The 18861-nt window shown below is 41.5% G+C and overlaps 1 protein-coding gene across 3 annotated transcripts in view; it reads right to left on the bottom strand.

Moving 5' to 3' along the window:
• LAMA2 (laminin subunit alpha 2) overlaps nt 1-15964 on the bottom strand; it is a 476685-nt gene extending 460721 nt beyond the window's left edge. For all 3 annotated transcript variants that reach the window (XM_075126729.1, XM_075126730.1, XM_048844580.2), the window contains exon 1: nt 15827-15964. In XM_075126729.1, the coding sequence (XP_074982830.1) occupies nt 15827-15911 (85 nt within the window). In that variant the 5' untranslated portion in view covers nt 15912-15964. The remainder of the gene's footprint in view (nt 1-15826) is intronic.
• Between the last annotated feature and the right edge of the window lie 2897 nt (nt 15965-18861).

Here is an 18861-nt window from a genome sequence, read left to right as displayed (position 1 = left end):
TTCCATAAAGGCTAAATGGGATCATCTAGGTAATTAAAGGCCTGCCTGCATAACATTGATCCCAGGAAAGATAATTGAGTGGCTGATCTTGGAATCAATTAATAAAGAATTGAAGGTGGGTAATATAATTAATGCAAATCAACATAAGTTTATGAAAAATAAATGCTGTCGAACTAACTTGATTTTTTTTTCATGAGATTACATGTTTGGTAGATAACAGTAATAGTGTTAATGTAATATAGGTGTTTGACTTGGTACTGCATAACATTTTGACTAAAAAACTAGAAAGATATAAAATTAACATGCCACACATTACATGGATTAAAAACTGGCCAACTGCTAAATCTCAAAATGTAACTTTAAACAGGGAATGATCATCAAGTAGGTGTGTTTCCAAGCGGGTCCCACATGGATAGGTTCTTGGCACTACACAATTTAACATTTTAAGTAATGACCTGGAAAAAAATATAAAATCATCACTGAAAAAGTTTGCAGATGACAAGTTGAGGGAGTGACAAATAATGAAAAGGACAAGTCACTGATTCAGAACTATCTATATTACTTAGTAAACTGGGCTCAAGCAAACACTGCATGTTCTTAATATGTCTAAATGTAAACGTATTCATCTCGGAACAAAGAATGTAGCCCATACTTACAAGATGGGTGATTCCATCCTGGGAAGCAGTGTCTCTGAAAAAGATCTGGGGGGTCATGGTGGATAATTAGCGGAACGTGAGCTTCCAGTGTGATGCGGTGGCCAAAAGAACTAATACGATCCTAAGATGCATAAAGAGGGGAATCTCAAATGGTAGTAAAAAGGTTATTTTACCTCTGTATTTGGCACTGGTGCAACCTCTGCTGGAATATTGTGTCCAGTTCTAGTGCTCACATTTTAAACATACCTGTCCTTCTGAGCACACAAGGGGAATTGTGGGAAGGCATTGGAGAACTATCAGCACTCAACTGATTTAGCCTTCATCCTTGCTGCAAAGTTTGCAGGTTACCAGCCCAAATGCAGCAGTACCAAAGGTCTAGCCTATACCTCCAGCTGTGCCAGCTAGCCAGATTTAAAGCACCACCAAAGTCTGGTGAGAGGGTTTTGTGTGTGGATGAGAGGGGAGGTATAGGCAGGCAACACCCAAGTAAGAACCCAAGTAAACTCTGCAGTGAAGACATAACCCTAGGAGCAGACCAAGGAACGAGTTCCATGTATTAGAACAAATGTATAGGCAAAGTTTGGGTCATGGGGGGTTTGGATTCCAGATACTACAGTGATGAGCATGGTATAAGAACGTATACTGAATAGAATAGAAGCCCTGGATTCTGATGACTACACAAAACCATTCAAGATCGCTTTTATGATTAACTGCATCATCAGACACACTCAGTAAATATATAGTCCTGTAATTGAAAGTTTTAATAAAAATTTAGTAATAAATAGGGCTGTTGATTAATCGTAGATAACTCATACGATTAACTCAAAAGATTAATCGCAGTTTTACTTTCACTGTTAAACAACAGAATGGAATTGAAATTTATTAAATATTTTTGAATGTTTTTCTACATTTTCAAATATATCTGTGATGATTTGCCCCCTTTAGGATGCCACCTTAGGTTCTGAAATTCCACTGAGACTATCTATTATGCCAGCCTGGGTACCCTTTTAACCTGTCTTGCTGAGCCCAGCTATACCATTAAGCCTCCTCCAGCACACACACAGGCAGGGCCACACCAAACTGCAGAATGAAACAGACACTGAGATCAGTTCTGTGAAGGCTCAGCTTAAGGGACTTACCCCAGCACTCAGGTGTCCACCTCCCTTGGGGTGTAGACCCAAAGATATATTATGAAATCCACCTCCTCCCTCAATGTGGAGGAAGGTATGCACAACCTCTTGTCCCCCGCCATCCAATTGTGAATTGTACAACTGGGGTTATATTATAAACAAGAAATACGTTTATTAACTACAAAAGGTGAATTTTAAGTGAATATAAGATAATAGACAGAACAAAGCAGATTACTGAGCAAATAAAATGAAATACACAAGCTAAGCTTAATATACTTAAACAGGTTACAAAATGTAATTGCTCATCCTAAATATTATCACAGATAGATTACAGAAAGTCTTGAAAGGCAGCTGCACTGGCCTGCAGCTGGAGATTTCAGGTATTTCCACTCACAGACTGGATGTCCTCCCAGCTTGGGCTCAACCCTTCTCCCCCCAGTTCAGTTCTTGCTTCCAGGTGTTTTTCAGTGTCTCTTTGGGTGGGGTGGCAGAGGAGAACCTTGATGATGAGAACTCCCCTGCCTTACATAGCTCTTGTGTATGGCAGGAACCCTTTGTCTCCCAGTGGAAGAACAATGGCATTCCAACGGGTGGGTCCTGTACCAGGTGACTCAGACCCATGTCTCTGCAGGGCTGGGGCAGCCATTACTTGTAGGCTGTCTGGAGTGTCCACAGGAAGACTAAGCTTTTTCATAATCCATTGTCTCTGCTAATGGCTCATTAGCCCTGTCTGGCTTTTCCATTGTTGTAGCTGAAGGGCTGTTTGAGGTGACACCCAAAGTAACACATTTGAAATATAGATATATAGTTAATATTCTAACTTCAGATACAGAAATGATACAGGCATACAAATTGGATAATCACATTCAATAAATCATAATGTTTCCAATGATATCTTACATGAGCCATCTTGTATAAAGTATATATCTTATGTCATTCATATCATAAGCATATTTTCATAAAGAATATGGAGTGAAACATCACTATTTCAATTACAACACAGAATACAAAGTGTATAGTGCTCACTTTATATTTTTATTGGAAATATTTCACTGTAAAAATGATAAACAAAAGAGATAATTTCAATTCACCTCATACAAGTATTGTTGTGCAATCTCTATCATGAAAGTGCAACTTACAAATTTAGATTTTTTTTGTTACATTACTGCAGTCAAAAACAAAACAATGTAAAACTTCAGAGCCTATAAATCCACTCAGTCCTGCTTCTTGTTCAGCCAATCGCTAGGACAAACAAGTTTGTTTACATTTATGGGAGATAATGCTGCCTGATTCTTATTTACAATGTCAAGTGAGAACAGGCATTCGCATGGCACTTTTGCAGCTGGCATTGCAAGGTATTTACATGCCAGATAAGCTAAACATTTGTATGCCCCTTCGCGCTTTGGCCACCATTCCAGTGCACATGCTTCCATGCTGATGACACTAGTTAAAAAAAATAATATGTTAATTAAATTTGACTTAACTCCTTTGGGCAGAATTGTATGTCTCCTGCTCTGTTTTACTTGCATTCTGCCGTATATTTCATGTTATAGTAATCTCTGATGACTCAGCACGTGTTCTTAAAATGAAGAACATTTTCGCTGCCGAACTTACAAAACACAAAGAAGGTACCAATGTGAGATTTCTAAAGATAGCTAGCTACAGCACTCGAAACAAGGTTTAAGAATGTGAACTGCCTTCCAAAATCTGAGAGGGATGAGGTGTGGAGCATGCTTTCAGAAGTCTTAAAAGAGCAACACTCCAATACAGAAACTACAGAACCCAAACTACCAAAAAAGAAAATCAACCTTCTGCTGGTGGCAGCTGACTCAGATGATGAAAATAAACATGCATTGGTCCACACTGCTTTGGATCATTATCAAGCAGAGACCATCACAGCATGGATGCATGACCTCTGGAATGGTAATTGAAGAATGAAGGGACATATGAATCTTTAGTACATCAATATATTTGAAAAAGTAGAAAACATCCAAAAATATTTAAACAAATGATATTCTATTGTTAAACAGCACGATTTATCACACTATGAATTGTGATCAATTTTTTTAATTGCAATTAATTGAATTGTTTGACAGCCCTAGTACTGTAATTAATAAATAATATTTAGCTCTTAATTAGGCTTGGCAAAATTAAATTTATTTATAATCAATGTTGTTTTTTAAGCATTTTTTAAAAATCAATTTAAATTTTCACAGTTGCAGGGAATTATGAGGGGTCAGACAAGAATTATTTAATGACAGTAGCAGCTGGGATTCAAAAAGTTAAAGCTTTATACCATTAAAACACAAACTGTCAACATCTCATGTCAAAACATACAAAGTAAATATCCTGAAGTTTTTACTACTCATTCACTAATCCATTTGTAACAAGCCTAATTCAGATGTCTAAATCACTGGATTCTAAGTTTTCAAACAGCATTTTTCTTACTTTGTCTATCTGTAAATATTTATTATCCATGAAAATATATTTTCAGTTTGTGTATGTGGTAAAATTGATGTCTACCAGCATTTACTGATAAAAATCTAATCTTTCCAAGCCTACTCTTAATATCATGCTTTTCATGTGTAGATCTCAAAGCACATTTCCAATTTATTTTTCTATCATACATGGATCCCTGCCCTCAGATCATGAAGATTCCCATTTCCCATCCCCAAACCTCCTAAGGAGAGCTCCTTCCAATTTCCTTCTCAACCTGTCACTCCCAGCTTCCCTGAGATGACTTCTTCCTGCTTCTCTCTCCTTTCCCATAGTGGTGGTTCTTTTTACCACCTTCAAAGCAGTTTTCCACACTGCTCTGGTGGCTCCACTTTTCATTGCCACCAAAGTAACTGTGCCTATTCCTGAAGCAGTGGAGAATGACAGGATCTTATGTTATAGGCATGAAGTCATACCCCAACTTTGCTTGATTTGTTTGAACATGACTGTGAGTCAAACCCATGAACCCAAGTCAACCAAATACATGCAGGTACTGTCATCAATTAGGAGTAGGACAGGGTGTACTAGTAGCATTTGGATAGGATCCTCTAAAAGTATGTTTATTGTTCATTATAAAGTTTCATAAGTGTTCACTGGCATATCTCTGGTACAACTTCTTGCAGACCTTGTAATGACATTAGACTCTGAGTCAGAGATTTTCTGCTGGAGGAAGCTGGCAGTGATGTCAGTCCTTGTCAAAGTCTTATTGGTGATGAGTAATCTATGCTAAAATAACTGATTGCAATGACAGATGACTTTTTATATATTAATCCTGAGAAGTAATCTTATTACTTGACAGGACAAAAAAACCCCCACATATTAATTTAAATTACTTTTCTTGGAAATCCTGTCAATAAAGGGCCTGAGTAAGAACACTGGTGTAATAGCCATTATAATGTTCAAGCTAGCCACAGTTTCACTCCATCTCACACACAGTGCAACAATATTCTAAGAGTTATCCAATTATTTTTGGGTACCTCATCAATTACTATCTGCTCTTCCTGATTGACAAGGCATCCAAGCTGCCATCAGTGAAGTAGGAACCAAGCATCTATGATTGGCTACAGAAACTGGTTTGGAAGGACAATGACGTGCAGTCCCTAGTAGGATGCCTACTATGAACTAGTTTAGTGGCAGCCAGCAAAGGAGTCCCACTGCTGCCTTTAAGACATTCAAATTACAGATTACCAGTCAGTTCTGTCTGTTTATTTTACAATGGAGGGATGTTTCAGCCTTGACAGCAGCCTCAATTAGTAGTAGTATGTGGGTGTTATCAGAGATATGCTTGGCATGATTCACCCTCGCAAAGCAAGACAAAGCCCCTGCTGCAAAGAGCTTACAGTCTAAAAAGACAAGTAAAATAAGGGTGGGAGAGATGGAGACAAAACAAAATAGAAACATTTGTTTTATTATACATATATTTGAGGCTCATTAGCATTATCACTGTTGCATTTGGAACTTAGGAGAAAGTCCTGCTGCCTCTATTCAGAATTATGATCTTCTCCAAGTACTGTCAGTCCAAGTAGCCAGATTGACTGTGAAGACATTTGTGGGGGTGGAGTTCCTTCCTTCATTCTGAATTAATTAAAAGCTATTACTGGAGGTTGTAATTGGACACTTATTAACCAAAAGGACAAATTGTCTGAAACTTCACTGTAAATCTCAGGAAGGAGAATCAATCATAGAATTGTAGGACTAGAAGGGACCTTGAGAGATCATCTAGTCCAGTCCCCTGCCCTTGAGGCAGGACTAAATATTATCTAGACCATCTCTGACAGGTGTTTGTCTAACCTGATCTTAAAAACCTCCAATGATGGAGATTCCACAACTTTCCTAAGCAATTTGTTCCAGAGCTTAACTAGCTTGACAGTTAGGAAGTTTTTCCAAATGTCCAACCTAAACTGTCTGTGATGCTCTATGATTGAAATGTGACCATGTATAGTAACTCCTCACTTAACATCGTCCCAGTTAACGTTGTTTCGTTGTTGATCTACTAGAGAACATGCTCATTTAAAGTTGTGCAATGCTTCCTTATAACCTTTGTTTGGCAGCCGTCTGCTTTATCCACTGCTTGCAAGAAGAGCAGACCATTGGAGCTAGCAGGTGGGGGCTTAGAACAAGGGTGGGCCAGCAGGCCCCCCCATCAGCTCCCCTAAGTTCCCTGTGCGGCAGCTGCCCAGCAGGCTCTGAATTGCTGGGCAATTTGGTTGTCCCGCCCCGCACTGCCATGTGCTGCTCCTGGGAGCCTCCTGCTTGCTATGCAGCGGGTAGCAGGGAAGAGAGGTGCTGATGGCAGGGTGTGTGTCTCTCTCTCACACATGCACCCCCCGGCACTTTGGAAAGTGAAGGGAGTGGTGCACTCCAGTGGGATAGTGTGGGTTCATCATCACATTCAGTTTCCGAGGGAATTTTTGCAGCCACTGCCATGGTCTATTGTGTCTCCTCTCTCTATTCGTACTGCCTTGTAGAGTGTGAGGCTACATTAACATGTTAACCCTTGAGCGCTCAGCCGAGTACAAGTTCATCATTTAGCAGCAAGGCATTCCCTGGGAAATATCTCACCCTCTTCCACCCTCTGACTCCACCCCCACCCTCAACCAAGCTTCACACTCATCATTGCTGTGTACAGTATTAAATTCTTTGTCTAAAACTTACTGTATGTGTGTGTATATATGTCTTTTGTCTGGCAAAAAAAGTTTCCCTGGAACCTAAACCCTGCCCTCATTTACATTAATTCTTATAGGGAAATTGGATTTGCTTAACATTGTTTCACTTAAAGTAGCATTTTTCAGGATCATAACTACAACGTTAAGTGAGGAGTTACTATTATTGTTGCTACCACTTTTAGACAGGTTGCAGCAAAACTTGTACAAAGTATATCATGTAAGGTGTCAATGGAAAAGTCATGATTTGCTAAGTATGATTATCCTGTTTGTATGCATGTATTTTTGTATCTGAAGTTATGAATATTGGGTACAGATCTGTATCCCAAATGTTTGTTCGTTCCTAGGGTAACACCCACCAGCCAAAAACCAACATTGAAGCCAGACAGCTTTCTGTCAATGGCCCATCAAAGGCAATTTGCTCTCACAATGGGCCACACAAGAAACTCGTCCCTCCCATCAAGTCTTCCTTTGGACTCCTTAGCCTCCAAGTGGGCAATGGCTGCTCCTATGAGTTATCAAAGCCATGTAAGGGCATGTGACTTGCTCATGTGACCCTAGACTCCATCTTGTGCCTGTAATTTTCTACAAATTTAGATTGTGAGCTTTATTTGGGATAGTAGAATTCCATCCACATGGGAAAGGGCATAAAAGACTCTGGAAACATCTCCTTCATTTTCCTTTTAATTTCTCTGGACTGGATTTCTAACAAGAAAGCTCTGAACGAGGACTGATGACCCCCAAGATAATTTGGATAATTTCCAGAGACACTTTTTCAAACTAGCATTTTCTTCCATCACTGCTTCAAACCTGACACAAGAACTTTGCAATCACTTGTATGTATATGATTTCCTTAACCATGTTAACTCTCTACTTCTTTTCTCTTAAAAATAGACCTTTAGATTTTAGTTACTAAAGGATTGGTCACAGCATGATTATTGGGTAAGATCTGAGTTATACATTGACCTGGTTGTGTGGCTGATTTCTTGAGATCAGAAAAAGACTTTGTTTGATAAAACTGGTTTTCAATAATCACTCATCATAAAATCTGGGTGGTGAAATAAGTGCTTAATGCCTAAGGAGACAGCATTTTTTACTTCTTGATAACCAGTGTGATGAGACAGAAATTTACTTTTGTTACTGCCTTGGAGATTCTATCTAATGGTAGAATCTCCCCAAATTGGTGGGTAGTCTGCCCTATTTCTCAGCAGTTTGTCCTGAATCTGGTATTATCAGCTGTGACCCACTGGGGCCCACTGACACCTCCCTTGGTGCCATTTAAGCCCATTGCTTCTTATCCTAGCCTCAGAGGTTAAGAAGACATCAAGTGTCTTTTGTTTTCTCTGAATTAGATGACCGGGACCTGCTATGCCTGAAGGATATAAAGAGGAAAGTTGACACTAAAAATCTCCTTCTGAAGTTCTGTACACTAAACAACTATTGCTTCTGGTATCAACAACCTCAAAGAAACCAGTCTATTCAGGGAGTTGTCAACTGCTTCCAAAAGTTTAAAATATGTGTTAATCTCCCAAAGTTCAGTATGTAGTAAAGACACAACGATATATAGTAGCCTTAAGAACATGATTACAAATAGGACAAAGCAAAACTGGTAAAAAATAAGAAAATTCACACTGATTTGTTTTGTGTCCTATGTGTAACCTCAAAAATATCAATTTGAGGGGCAAAAGAATTCAGATTGATTGGCAAGACCCATTTCTAGTCCAAAAATTTGAGCTTTCAAATTTTAACATCTTCAGATTTTCCTCAGAAGCATCATGGCAGTCATCTTTTGTGCTATTGGCTTGTGGGGATAAAACCAGGAAGATTAAACTAAAGTACCAAACTAAAACATACATTTACATTGCCTATGATACACAGACCAGGTCAGGTGGAGGGAAAATACAAAAACACTCCTGTGCCATCTTCAAAAGTGGCAAAGGGATCTGTTCCAGTTCCTGTACCCCTGTATCCCTCTACCCATGCTGTGACCAAGAAGGAAAGTTAAGCAGAGGCACTAAGCTAAACTCCAAGAAAGGTATTTGTGGCCAGACCTTTCCAGTGCAAAAGTGAAGACAGTAGACCAGATGATAGCAGTTTCCTCTCACTTTGGAAACGCACTTAGCATGAACAGGCAGTGGAAGACAATGAACAGGCTGAGGATGACTGGGAGCTCCTGCTGCTCATCTAGAGACACAGACCCAACCCATCTCTCTGTAGCCAGAGGCTGATTTCCTATAGCTGGAGGTGCAGATGGACGTTGTAACTTTGGAGGCAGCAGTAGTCAACCCAGGAACCTCCTTTGCTTCACGTCACCAAGAGTGGGCTTCTCCCTCAGCCTTGCCACTCTTTGTGCTACTCTTTCCCTCCTTCCCCTATATTCTCTAGAGATGAAGCAGCTTCCCTTAAGGGGAGGAGGCATGTAGCCTTAATCAACAACTCTGAACAACCAGAGGGAAGCAGTTATTATATGTTCCCTTTAAGGCCACTAAACTGTAATCTAGAACCTTAGTTCTGGTGAAAGTTATTCTAGTGCATGAGCAATTAGTGCTTGGAGCAGACTGCTAGAATTCCTGTAATAAGAACAAGAGAGCAGCCATACTAGGTTAATCCAAAGGTCCATCTAGCCTAGCATCCTGTCTTCCAACAGTGGCCAATGCCAGGTGCCCCAGAGGGAATGAACAGAACAGGGAACTATCAAGTGAACCATCCCGTCGTTCATTCCCAGCTTCTGGCAAACAGAGGCTAGGGATACCATCCCTGCCCATCCTGGCTAATAGCCATTGATGGACATTAATAAAGAGAGGACCATCATTTATCCCACAAGATTCAGCCTCAAACTTGCTTTCTGCACTAAGCAAAACAATAACAACCAATAACAATTGCAATAATGTGGCAGCAGTAACTAGCTTGTTTCTCATCAGGCTCCCACAGCACCATCTCCTCTGATGGCCTGGAGTTCATTGTTGCAGGAGTATAAACAGGTGCTACATAGGTTCCACTGTGAAAGGAGTTACATGTAGAATGCAAGTTCCCTGACTAGTACATGGATGGGGCTATAAGAGCTACCACAATGGTGACTCTTGAGGTGGCGGCAACAGGGTCTGGGGCGGTCCTGTGCTGAAACAGCTTCTATGGTTGTTAATAAAGCCAGACCTGAGGAAAGGAACTTGACATGCACTCTAGTTTTGAGCTTTATTTTATCTTCCTTCACTGGTGTTCTGGTCACGGGCAGCTAGTGGAATATTAAGGGAAGGGCATCAAGTGCCGGGGGCGTGAAGAGTTAGTGTTTGCCAAATCCAACCATGCCATAGGGCAAGGAGCAAGAAAGAAGCTGGGAGACTGACGGACTTGGGTTTTTCCCTGGACTGAGGTAAGTCAAATCCATCTATCTACTGCTTTGAGAAGAAGCTGAACCAGGTTTCCACATGGAATTTGTATTTTGCTCATCCTAGAAATAATCATTTTCAAAAGATTGCTCCAAATGAGTTTGCTCCTCTGTAAGGTCCGTGATGTGAAGTGATCATGGTCTTAAATTTCAGTATGCCAGTGTGAGGAAAATATATACAGTTTCTCACTGATGCCTAGTACATAGAGTTAAAAACATCTAAAGTACTTCTTCACATACCAAATAAGTCATTTTGAAACCCAACGCTTCCAAATAATGTTGCACTAGGAACCAGCACCAAAGGGGTTAAGTACCATGAAACATATCAGAGCAGGATTAGATCTGTTACAAGATTCTAATATTCTTTGACAGAACAAAATCCTCCAGAGAGAGTATTCTATATCAGAATATAAGGATTGCCCTACTAGGTCAGAGTAATAGTGCATTTAGTTTAGTATTCTGTCTCAAACACCAATCAATACCAGATGCTTCAGAGCCTAAATCCACATAATACTCTGAAGATTTAATATTTGTAATGGGACCTTCATATTAACAGATATATCTGTATCCTTATTAATCCAACTCCCTGAAGTTTCCATGCTTTGGGGCCAGATCCTAACATCTGGGTTCTTTTATTGTGCCCACTGCACTGGTATCTGAGTGCTCATGGGAGTTCTGCACAGAGTGAGCTTGCAGAATTGAACCCATGAACAGGCTGTGTGGCAGTCATTCTATATAAATAGAGTAATAACTTTTCTGAACAGGACAAGGCAAACACAGAACCTTAGCAACAATAAAAACAAGTGGGCAGCCTATCTGATTCTGGATCTGTATAGAGACTAGGGAAAGTTGTTTTCTGTGCTATTGTCAGCAGTCAGGAAGGAGGACAGGTTAGAGATAGCATGCTTGTCCCCTTCCCTAACCCATTCCCAGTAGATAAGAGAAGGCAAAGAGATAATACATGAAGTAGAGTCACAAAAATGCCACTAAATGGTGCTGCATATAGTGACAAAATAATTGTGGGGATCACTGTTACTCTGCATCATTATGCACTGACAGCATCACAATGAAGTGACAGGATACTTTATGGCTCTTTGCAACTCCATTTGATACATTATCCTTTTGCATTCTCCTGTCTACTGGAACTGAGGTGGGGTAGGGGTCAAGCCTGCTATCTCTTACCTTTCCTCCTTCCCGCTGACAGTAGGGGAAAGGAATTCAAGAGACTCCAGGAATCAGCAATGACATGAGACCAGGCAGGCAAAAGAGCTTCCATCAGACTCCAGAAAAGCCATATGTGGTGCCCAAAAGAATGGCATACAACTCTAGAACCACTGACTGAGTATCACTGTTCTACCTCTGTGGCCTCAGTGTGTTTTCCCTGATACTTAATCTATATTTCTCTTTCATTTATTTCTTCCTATTTCATATATGAGACATTGTAGGTAATTTGGACTCAGATTCTGATGCCATTCGTCATGTTCAGGAACACCTTTCTTCACAAATAAGGAGTACAGTGCTCCTCAGCATAAGTATCAGGTTCTGGTCCTTACTGCTTACACCTTTCAGCTATTTGCAGGATTATGTTCACTCCCCAGTAAGACACTTAGTTTTTCAATCTCTCCAAGCTCATAGAGATGTTTGTTGCTCCTTTCTGAATTCCCACCAATTTGTCTATTTCTAATATTCTAGAAGGAGGATGAAGCCCAGTCAGGCTTTAAAAAGGGCTACTGTCTATCTCCTTGGCATTTTTACTTGAATTATAAAATACCCAAACCTACAGGAAATAGCATTGTAAAATACACTTGGGGCAAGTCTACATTACAAAATTAAGTCTACCGAAGTTATGTTAATTTACAGCCTTTGCAGTAATTGAATCAGTTTTACACATTCACACTATACTCCTTGTGTCAGCAGTGCACATCCTCAGCAGGAGTGATTGCACCAATTTATTTGTCAGTGTGGAGCATTGTGGGATGGCTTCTGAAAGGCAGCAATAGTCAATGTAAACAATGCAGTGTTTACACTGACGTGACGTCAACCTAACTACATCAACTTAAGCGCTACGCTTCTCATGGAGGTGGAGCTAAGTCGGTGTTGTGGGAGAGTTATACTGATGGATGTTACATTTTAGTGTAGACACTTACAGAGTCATGTCAATGTAAACTGCCTTGTGTTGACCTAACTCTGTAGTGTAGACCAGGGCTTATTCTGACCCAGACATGATGCTGTTAGTTTATGAGGAATTCTCCAAAAATATTTACTGTTCAGTCTACAGAACAAATAACATCTGTAGCAGACAACAATACACAAAATTAACTCCAGGTTTCTGACCACAGTAAATCTCCAAGCAACTTAAAATGTAGAATTACATTCATGTTCATGTTTGAGGTACAAGATGTTCTTGAACTTTCCATATTGCCCTTTAAAAATGTAAATTCCATGTGACATCTTAGTGCTATTTTCCAAACTGTTCAAGACATGTTGAATAGTTTCCTCCTCCCCCCCAAATCTCTCAGATTGCTGCCAAAGTTACACAGTAGCATTAACCATACAGTATTATTCATTAAATAAAGAATTAACTGGAAAAAAAAACTGTGAACATAAACTTACAAACTTAAGGCCAGTTCTAGTTCCCACTGAAGTCAGTGTTAAAATTCCCACTGATTTCACTGAGATCAGACTTTGGACCTTAAAATCACAGTACAGTTGACTGTATCATTCTTCAGCAGTAGAGGGATCTCTCTATAGTGTGTGAGAACCACCTAGCAGCTGTAGCCCAGCTTAAAAAGAGATTAGGGACAAGTATAAATAAAATGGAAAACTGTCAGTCCAGTACTAGAATTCAGCAGTGAGGTCTAAAAGGTCCCATTTTCACTTAGTTTAACATTCCATTACAAGAAGTGCTAGAGTTCCTCTTTGAATTAATGGGACTCATATAGCATAAAACTAACAGTGTGGCAGCCCAAAATAAAGAAGTAGATCAGCAGTTCCCAAACTGTGGGTCAGGACCCCAAAGTGGGTCACAACCCCATTTTAATGGGGGTCACCAGGGCTGGTATTAGACTTCCTAGGGCCGAAGCCCAAGCCCCACCAACCGGGGCCAAATCCAAAGCCTGAGCCCTGCTGCCTGGGACTGAAGCCAAAGCCCGAGGGCTTCAGCCGTGGGCAGCATAGCTCAGGTTACAGGCCTCCCAACTCAGGGCAGTGGGGCTCAGGCAGACTCAGGCTTCGGCCCCTACTCCTGTGGTGGAGTAGTCATTTTTGTTGTCAGAAGGGGGTCGGGGGCAATGAAATCTGAGAACAGCTGAAGAGATGAAAACCAAAGCCTCCCACTTCGTTCCTAAGAAGAAAGTAATGAGCAAGTTTCTTCATCATGGAGGTCAAAAACCCAAGACATGGATTAAAGAAAAACACATTCCCCAGCAATAAGAGATGGTTGGGGGCGGGGAGGAATGAAACCCTGCCAAAATGCATGTTCCTCTGGCTGAGAATTAAATTCTTCGGAGCAAAAGCAAATGACAGTTATGGCAAATGTATGTAGTGCTGTATCTTTACTCTATCTTAAGATCTTCCTTACTCTTCAATATTTACAGTGAGTCATTTTCCAAAAGTAGTCAATATGGCTGGGTGAGATTTCTTGCCTTTGGTTTACTACAACTATTTAAGTTTTACGAAGAAGTTTTAGTCAACTGTCATCTATCTTCACATAGTTAAAGTTAGCATTAAGGAGTCAGCTGTTTGAGACACTTTTTTCTGAGACAATACATCATATTTTATAAAATAGGTGTCAAACCCCTGTACCCAAAACCTGAATGGAGGAAAAAACCCTAGATGAATCTGAAGCTGTGTGTTATTCTCAAGTTATAGCATGATATCAAGGTCATTTAGGAGCTCATTGTTATTCTAGCTATTTTAATCATAGATTTATTATCACACACTCATGGTATCGCCTTACTGAATTCCTTTTTTTTTTTTTTTTTTAGCAGAGCTAAAAATGTTAGGGTACGAAGAACAGGCTCTAAAACTTTTAAAAGTTTGTTTTCTTTAGCTTATTTCTTTTATGTGGCTTTTTATTAAAATTTCTTTTGTATCTGTACATCATCATCATCTTATTTCCACCTATAGTAATACAGACTTAGCAACAAAAAAACAAAACAAAAAAAAAAGATTGTCCTTTCATTTTAAAGTTACTAATTAAGCACTGTGTAACTGCAAAATATTACTATAGACACAGCATTTTGGGTACTTGGGAAGGGCATGATCCCACTTCCCTTGAGGTGATATACTCTATTTTAAAAATTACTAGGAGTTTGAACACCACCACCATGTCTTCTAAACTATCATGAAACTACTGCATCAACCTATGATCTTGCTTAAAATTGGAATGCCATATAAAGACTGCATGCATTTACATAGATCTCAATATGTACTTCACTACAATCACAGAGAGATGCCTGTAGATGTAAGTTAGGTGGGGCATGGGCTGGACAGAAGACAGGAGAACTGAAGTCATATTCAAGTTCATCCCTACCAAATCCAATAGAAAACTATGTGAGTATAACAGAAAATATCACACTTTGAGTTACAACTCCTGTATTTGAGAGACAAGGTGGGTAAGGTAATATCTTTTATTGGATCAACTTCTGTTGGTGAGAGAGACAGGCTTTTGAGCCACACAGAGCTCTTCCTCAGGTCTGGGAAAGATACCCCCAGCATCAAAGTGACATGCAAGGTGGAACAGTTTGTTAAGCATAGTTACCACATACTGTAAGGGACCTTTCAAGACAGAGTGGCATTAATACCTCTGCAGTCATTGGACAAAAAGAGGGGGTTAGTGAATTACAGATATGGGAGTTAGTGTATTTCTCAAGCTGCAATGATCCCATTCGGTATTGTGTCTGAAATGGTCACTCACAATGTTGGGAACTGTATCTCCCCTATATTTTGAAACGGGAATAAGGAGAAATACTTGGCATGTGGCTTTTTCCTGAAACAGGGATTTGTGTGCGTGTTGTGAGAAGGGTAGGGAAGGAATTAGTCGGGAGTCAGATCAGTTCTCAGCTGGCACGTGAAAGAGCCTTTACTGCACGGTGTGCCTCAAAAGTTGAAGTGTCGGTCAGCCCCGCAGATGGGGGCGGCGGGCTGGGAACCGGACCCAAACCTGCTATGATCAGTACCGGCTGGGAGAGACACGGACAAGCAGCCCGCTGCCACTCGGACCCTAGCGGGCTGCTTCCCCGCTTCACGCACGGACACTTGGAGCCCGACCACCAAGTGTCTCCTCGGCCCACGGGCGATGCCAAGAGTGCTACCCCTGGCGAAACCCCAAGCCTGCCCTGGGGTCCCCTCGGGACTGTCACACCGAGTCCCCGCGTCCGTCGGAGACGGGGGCTGCTGAACTGCGGGCAACGGAGCCCCCTGAGCCTGATGGCGACGCGCTGCCCCGCCGCTCACAGCTCGGCCGCAACTCGCCAGCCCCCAACGCTACGGTACCTCTTTGCTGCGGCTGAGCTTGGCTGCTGCACCGGCTGGCCAGCGCGCCGAGGAGCAGGAGGAGAGACAAGCTTCCCCGTGCCATTGCTCCTGAGCCGCGGCCTCTTCCCCCCGCTCAGCGAGGCGAGTGAGCCGCCGCCTGGGAGAGCGGAGGGAGGAGGCAGAGACCCTGCAGCCTCGGGGCGGGGGAAGAAGACACACCCCTGCCCCCCCCCCCCGCCCCTGCTCCGTCCCGCCGGGCGGCCTGCTCCTGCTGCCCCGACGCCGACGGGCGCCCTCCGGCGCGCCAGCCTCCAGCGGAGCTCTCCAGGGCACTGGCTGCGGCGCGTCCGGGCAGGATGGAGGGCTCCAAAAGCAAGGCGAGCCCCAGGAGTGCGGGACCACTGAGAGGCGCGGCCGGAGGCAAAAGCTGATGGCCCCGGGCTCTCACACTGCCTGCCACTCGCCACGCACATCACAGGCGGGCTTTGGGGCCCTCGGGGTGGGATTCCAAGGGGCTACGCCTGGGGCTCCCCTGGCCTCCCCTTCAGCTGGTGCGGAACGTGCTCGCCGCAGCGGAGCGCTCCCCTGCTTCTCCTGGAACCGAGCGCGCTGCCGGGTGAAAACCCAGGTGCTGCCTAACCCCGAGTCCAGGCTAAGAGACCGCTTTCTCCTTGAGCCCGCACAGCAGGCGTGACCGCTCTGATGTTTGTCTGTGGCGGATGGGGGAAAAGTTCTCCGGGAAGGGCCCTCAACTCTGGAATTTGCTTCCCCTACTGGGCTTGGGCTGTCCCGGGCCATTTACCATTACAAGATGGTGCAAAGCCCATCTCCAGTCATGTCTTAGAATCATGGTCATTAAGGAGGGGAGACCTATCCTCATCATTCTAATCCAGCTCCCTGCCACTTGTGGATTGTTTCCTGTGGTACATGGAGCACTGTATATGCTTGAACTAGCCCCATACAGGGTTAAAGGTCAAATGCTGCTTCACCCGATCCAAAGGCTGAGTAAGCAGGCTTTGTATTGGGTGCAGCAGACTTTTAATCCTGTGCAAGCCCCCCCCCCCTTCTCCACCAGCCTTTATTGGGGTATTCCAGTGATGGCTTAATAGCAGAGAATCTTTGGCAAGCCAGCAGAACATCTGAGAGCTGGAGAGAGGAGTGTTTTCTCTTCAAGTGTGCTCTTCTAATTTTCCTTTTTTTAAATCATTGGAAAATCCTATACCAAAAAGCTACATGAAGAGAAAGTTAAAGTTACCTGGTCAAGCAATCAAAAGTCGGGAAATGCAAGTATATCAGTATGATTTTCCTGCTAGCTTAGACACACATCTGTGTGTACTACTGTATGTATGCCAGAGAGAGCCATGAAAAATATTTATATGAAAATTACAAACTAAACAATACTTACACAGCATTACAAATTAATTACAATGAGTAACTTTCAAAATTTGCTGGCATTGTAAAATCAATTTACAACTGGTTCCCTCTATAGTTAACTGCCTTATCTCCTGAAGTGCACAAAAGGAAGGTTATGAGATTGGATTAAAATAAAATGTATAATACATGGCAGATTATTAAAATTATTAAACTATATACCTTAGAGGGGGAAAAAGAACTCAAAGTCAATTTTGTTGACTTGAATATGTCAAAGACAGGTTAAGACATTCTGACAATGAAAATAGTGTACATATAAAAGTTACTACAAACGTGTATCTGAGGTAGAAAAATGTATAATAGATTGTATTAGAAAAATGGAATTTAATAATGCAACTAGAGACTGCATTATGAGTCATCCACACAAAACTGAGTAGTTAAGATTGCACTTCCTGATGTGAATGCTTACCCATGCATCCATAAAGTTTGAACAGTTTTCTTAATTAATAATCTTCATATTTCACAGATTAATCAATTATATGTATTTGCTCAAGTCAGGCATAAATACACCCTCATATAAGTGTTTATGCACTGAAGTCAATAATCATTATCTGAACTTCCTATGACAGTTCCTGTTTAAATGGAGTTTGGATAATGAATTTGTCAAGCAATGTCATAGACGTGGAAAGTTTGCCATGGACCCACAAATCTGGGTATACCTACTTCAGCTCTCAAAGTCCTTAACTTTTGTTGATAATCTTTTTCAGCCATTTCAGATTCACATTCAAGAGAACACTGTATTTTGCTGACAATAGATTGTACTCTGTTATATCCAACAATACAGCCCATGTGTTTTTCACTATTACTCCACATTTAGTAGAGCTGTTTCTTGTCCTTGCAAAAACTGCTCATTTTGAGGTTTTATCAAAAATAACATGGCTCAAGTATTTGCACTGTTTTGAAAACTCCCATTATTTCTCATACATTCTAGGCATTTTCTCCCAGTAAAATGACAACAGTTATGTTCCTTCAATTGTCAGCCTTTGTCATTCTTAAGTAAACAGAAAACACTCTACCCTCCACTTTCCCATTGATGAGGTAGCAGCATTCTGCAGATCTTACTGGAAAACCCAAATTCAAGACTAGCATTGATAGTTCTGCCACTGAAAGTTTATTGCTTTGTAGCAACAGTGTATGTAATTAGTGGCATGCTGGGAGAAAATTAGTCAGACCAATCTAGCATATTCTCACTGTCACATTTTAGTCTAAGAGCTTTATGGGAAGTAATATCTCTTGCTGATCCCTGTCAGGGAGCGGGAAACAAAAACACATAACTTTGGCTGCTAAGTAGCATGGGGATGAAAGTATACTGTTGAAATGCAAGGTAACTAAAAGCTCAAAGTTGTTCACTCCAAATATATTCCCTGGAGTTCCAAAATGGAGCAGTTCACATTTTGTAATCAGAGCATCTGAAAACTACTCGCATCACTCATAAAAGAATGAGTCTCAGCTACATTAGCTAAAGTACCAGCCTGTTAAGTCAGAGGCAGTAGCATTCATTAAACCGCTGTAAGAGCCACACCATGTAGCATGGATTGCATACTCCCTCCGGCTAGGAACATTCAACCCAAACAGAGGTCCACAGCAGTGCAAATTCCTGTACTGTCTACACTGTGTCACAA

The sequence above is a fragment of the Caretta caretta genome, chromosome 3 (assembly GCF_965140235.1).
Source record: "Caretta caretta isolate rCarCar2 chromosome 3, rCarCar1.hap1, whole genome shotgun sequence".
Classification (NCBI taxonomy): domain Eukaryota; kingdom Metazoa; phylum Chordata; order Testudines; family Cheloniidae; genus Caretta; species Caretta caretta.
Note: the sequence above shows the minus strand (reverse complement) of the source record. Positions and strands in the feature narration are given on the sequence as shown.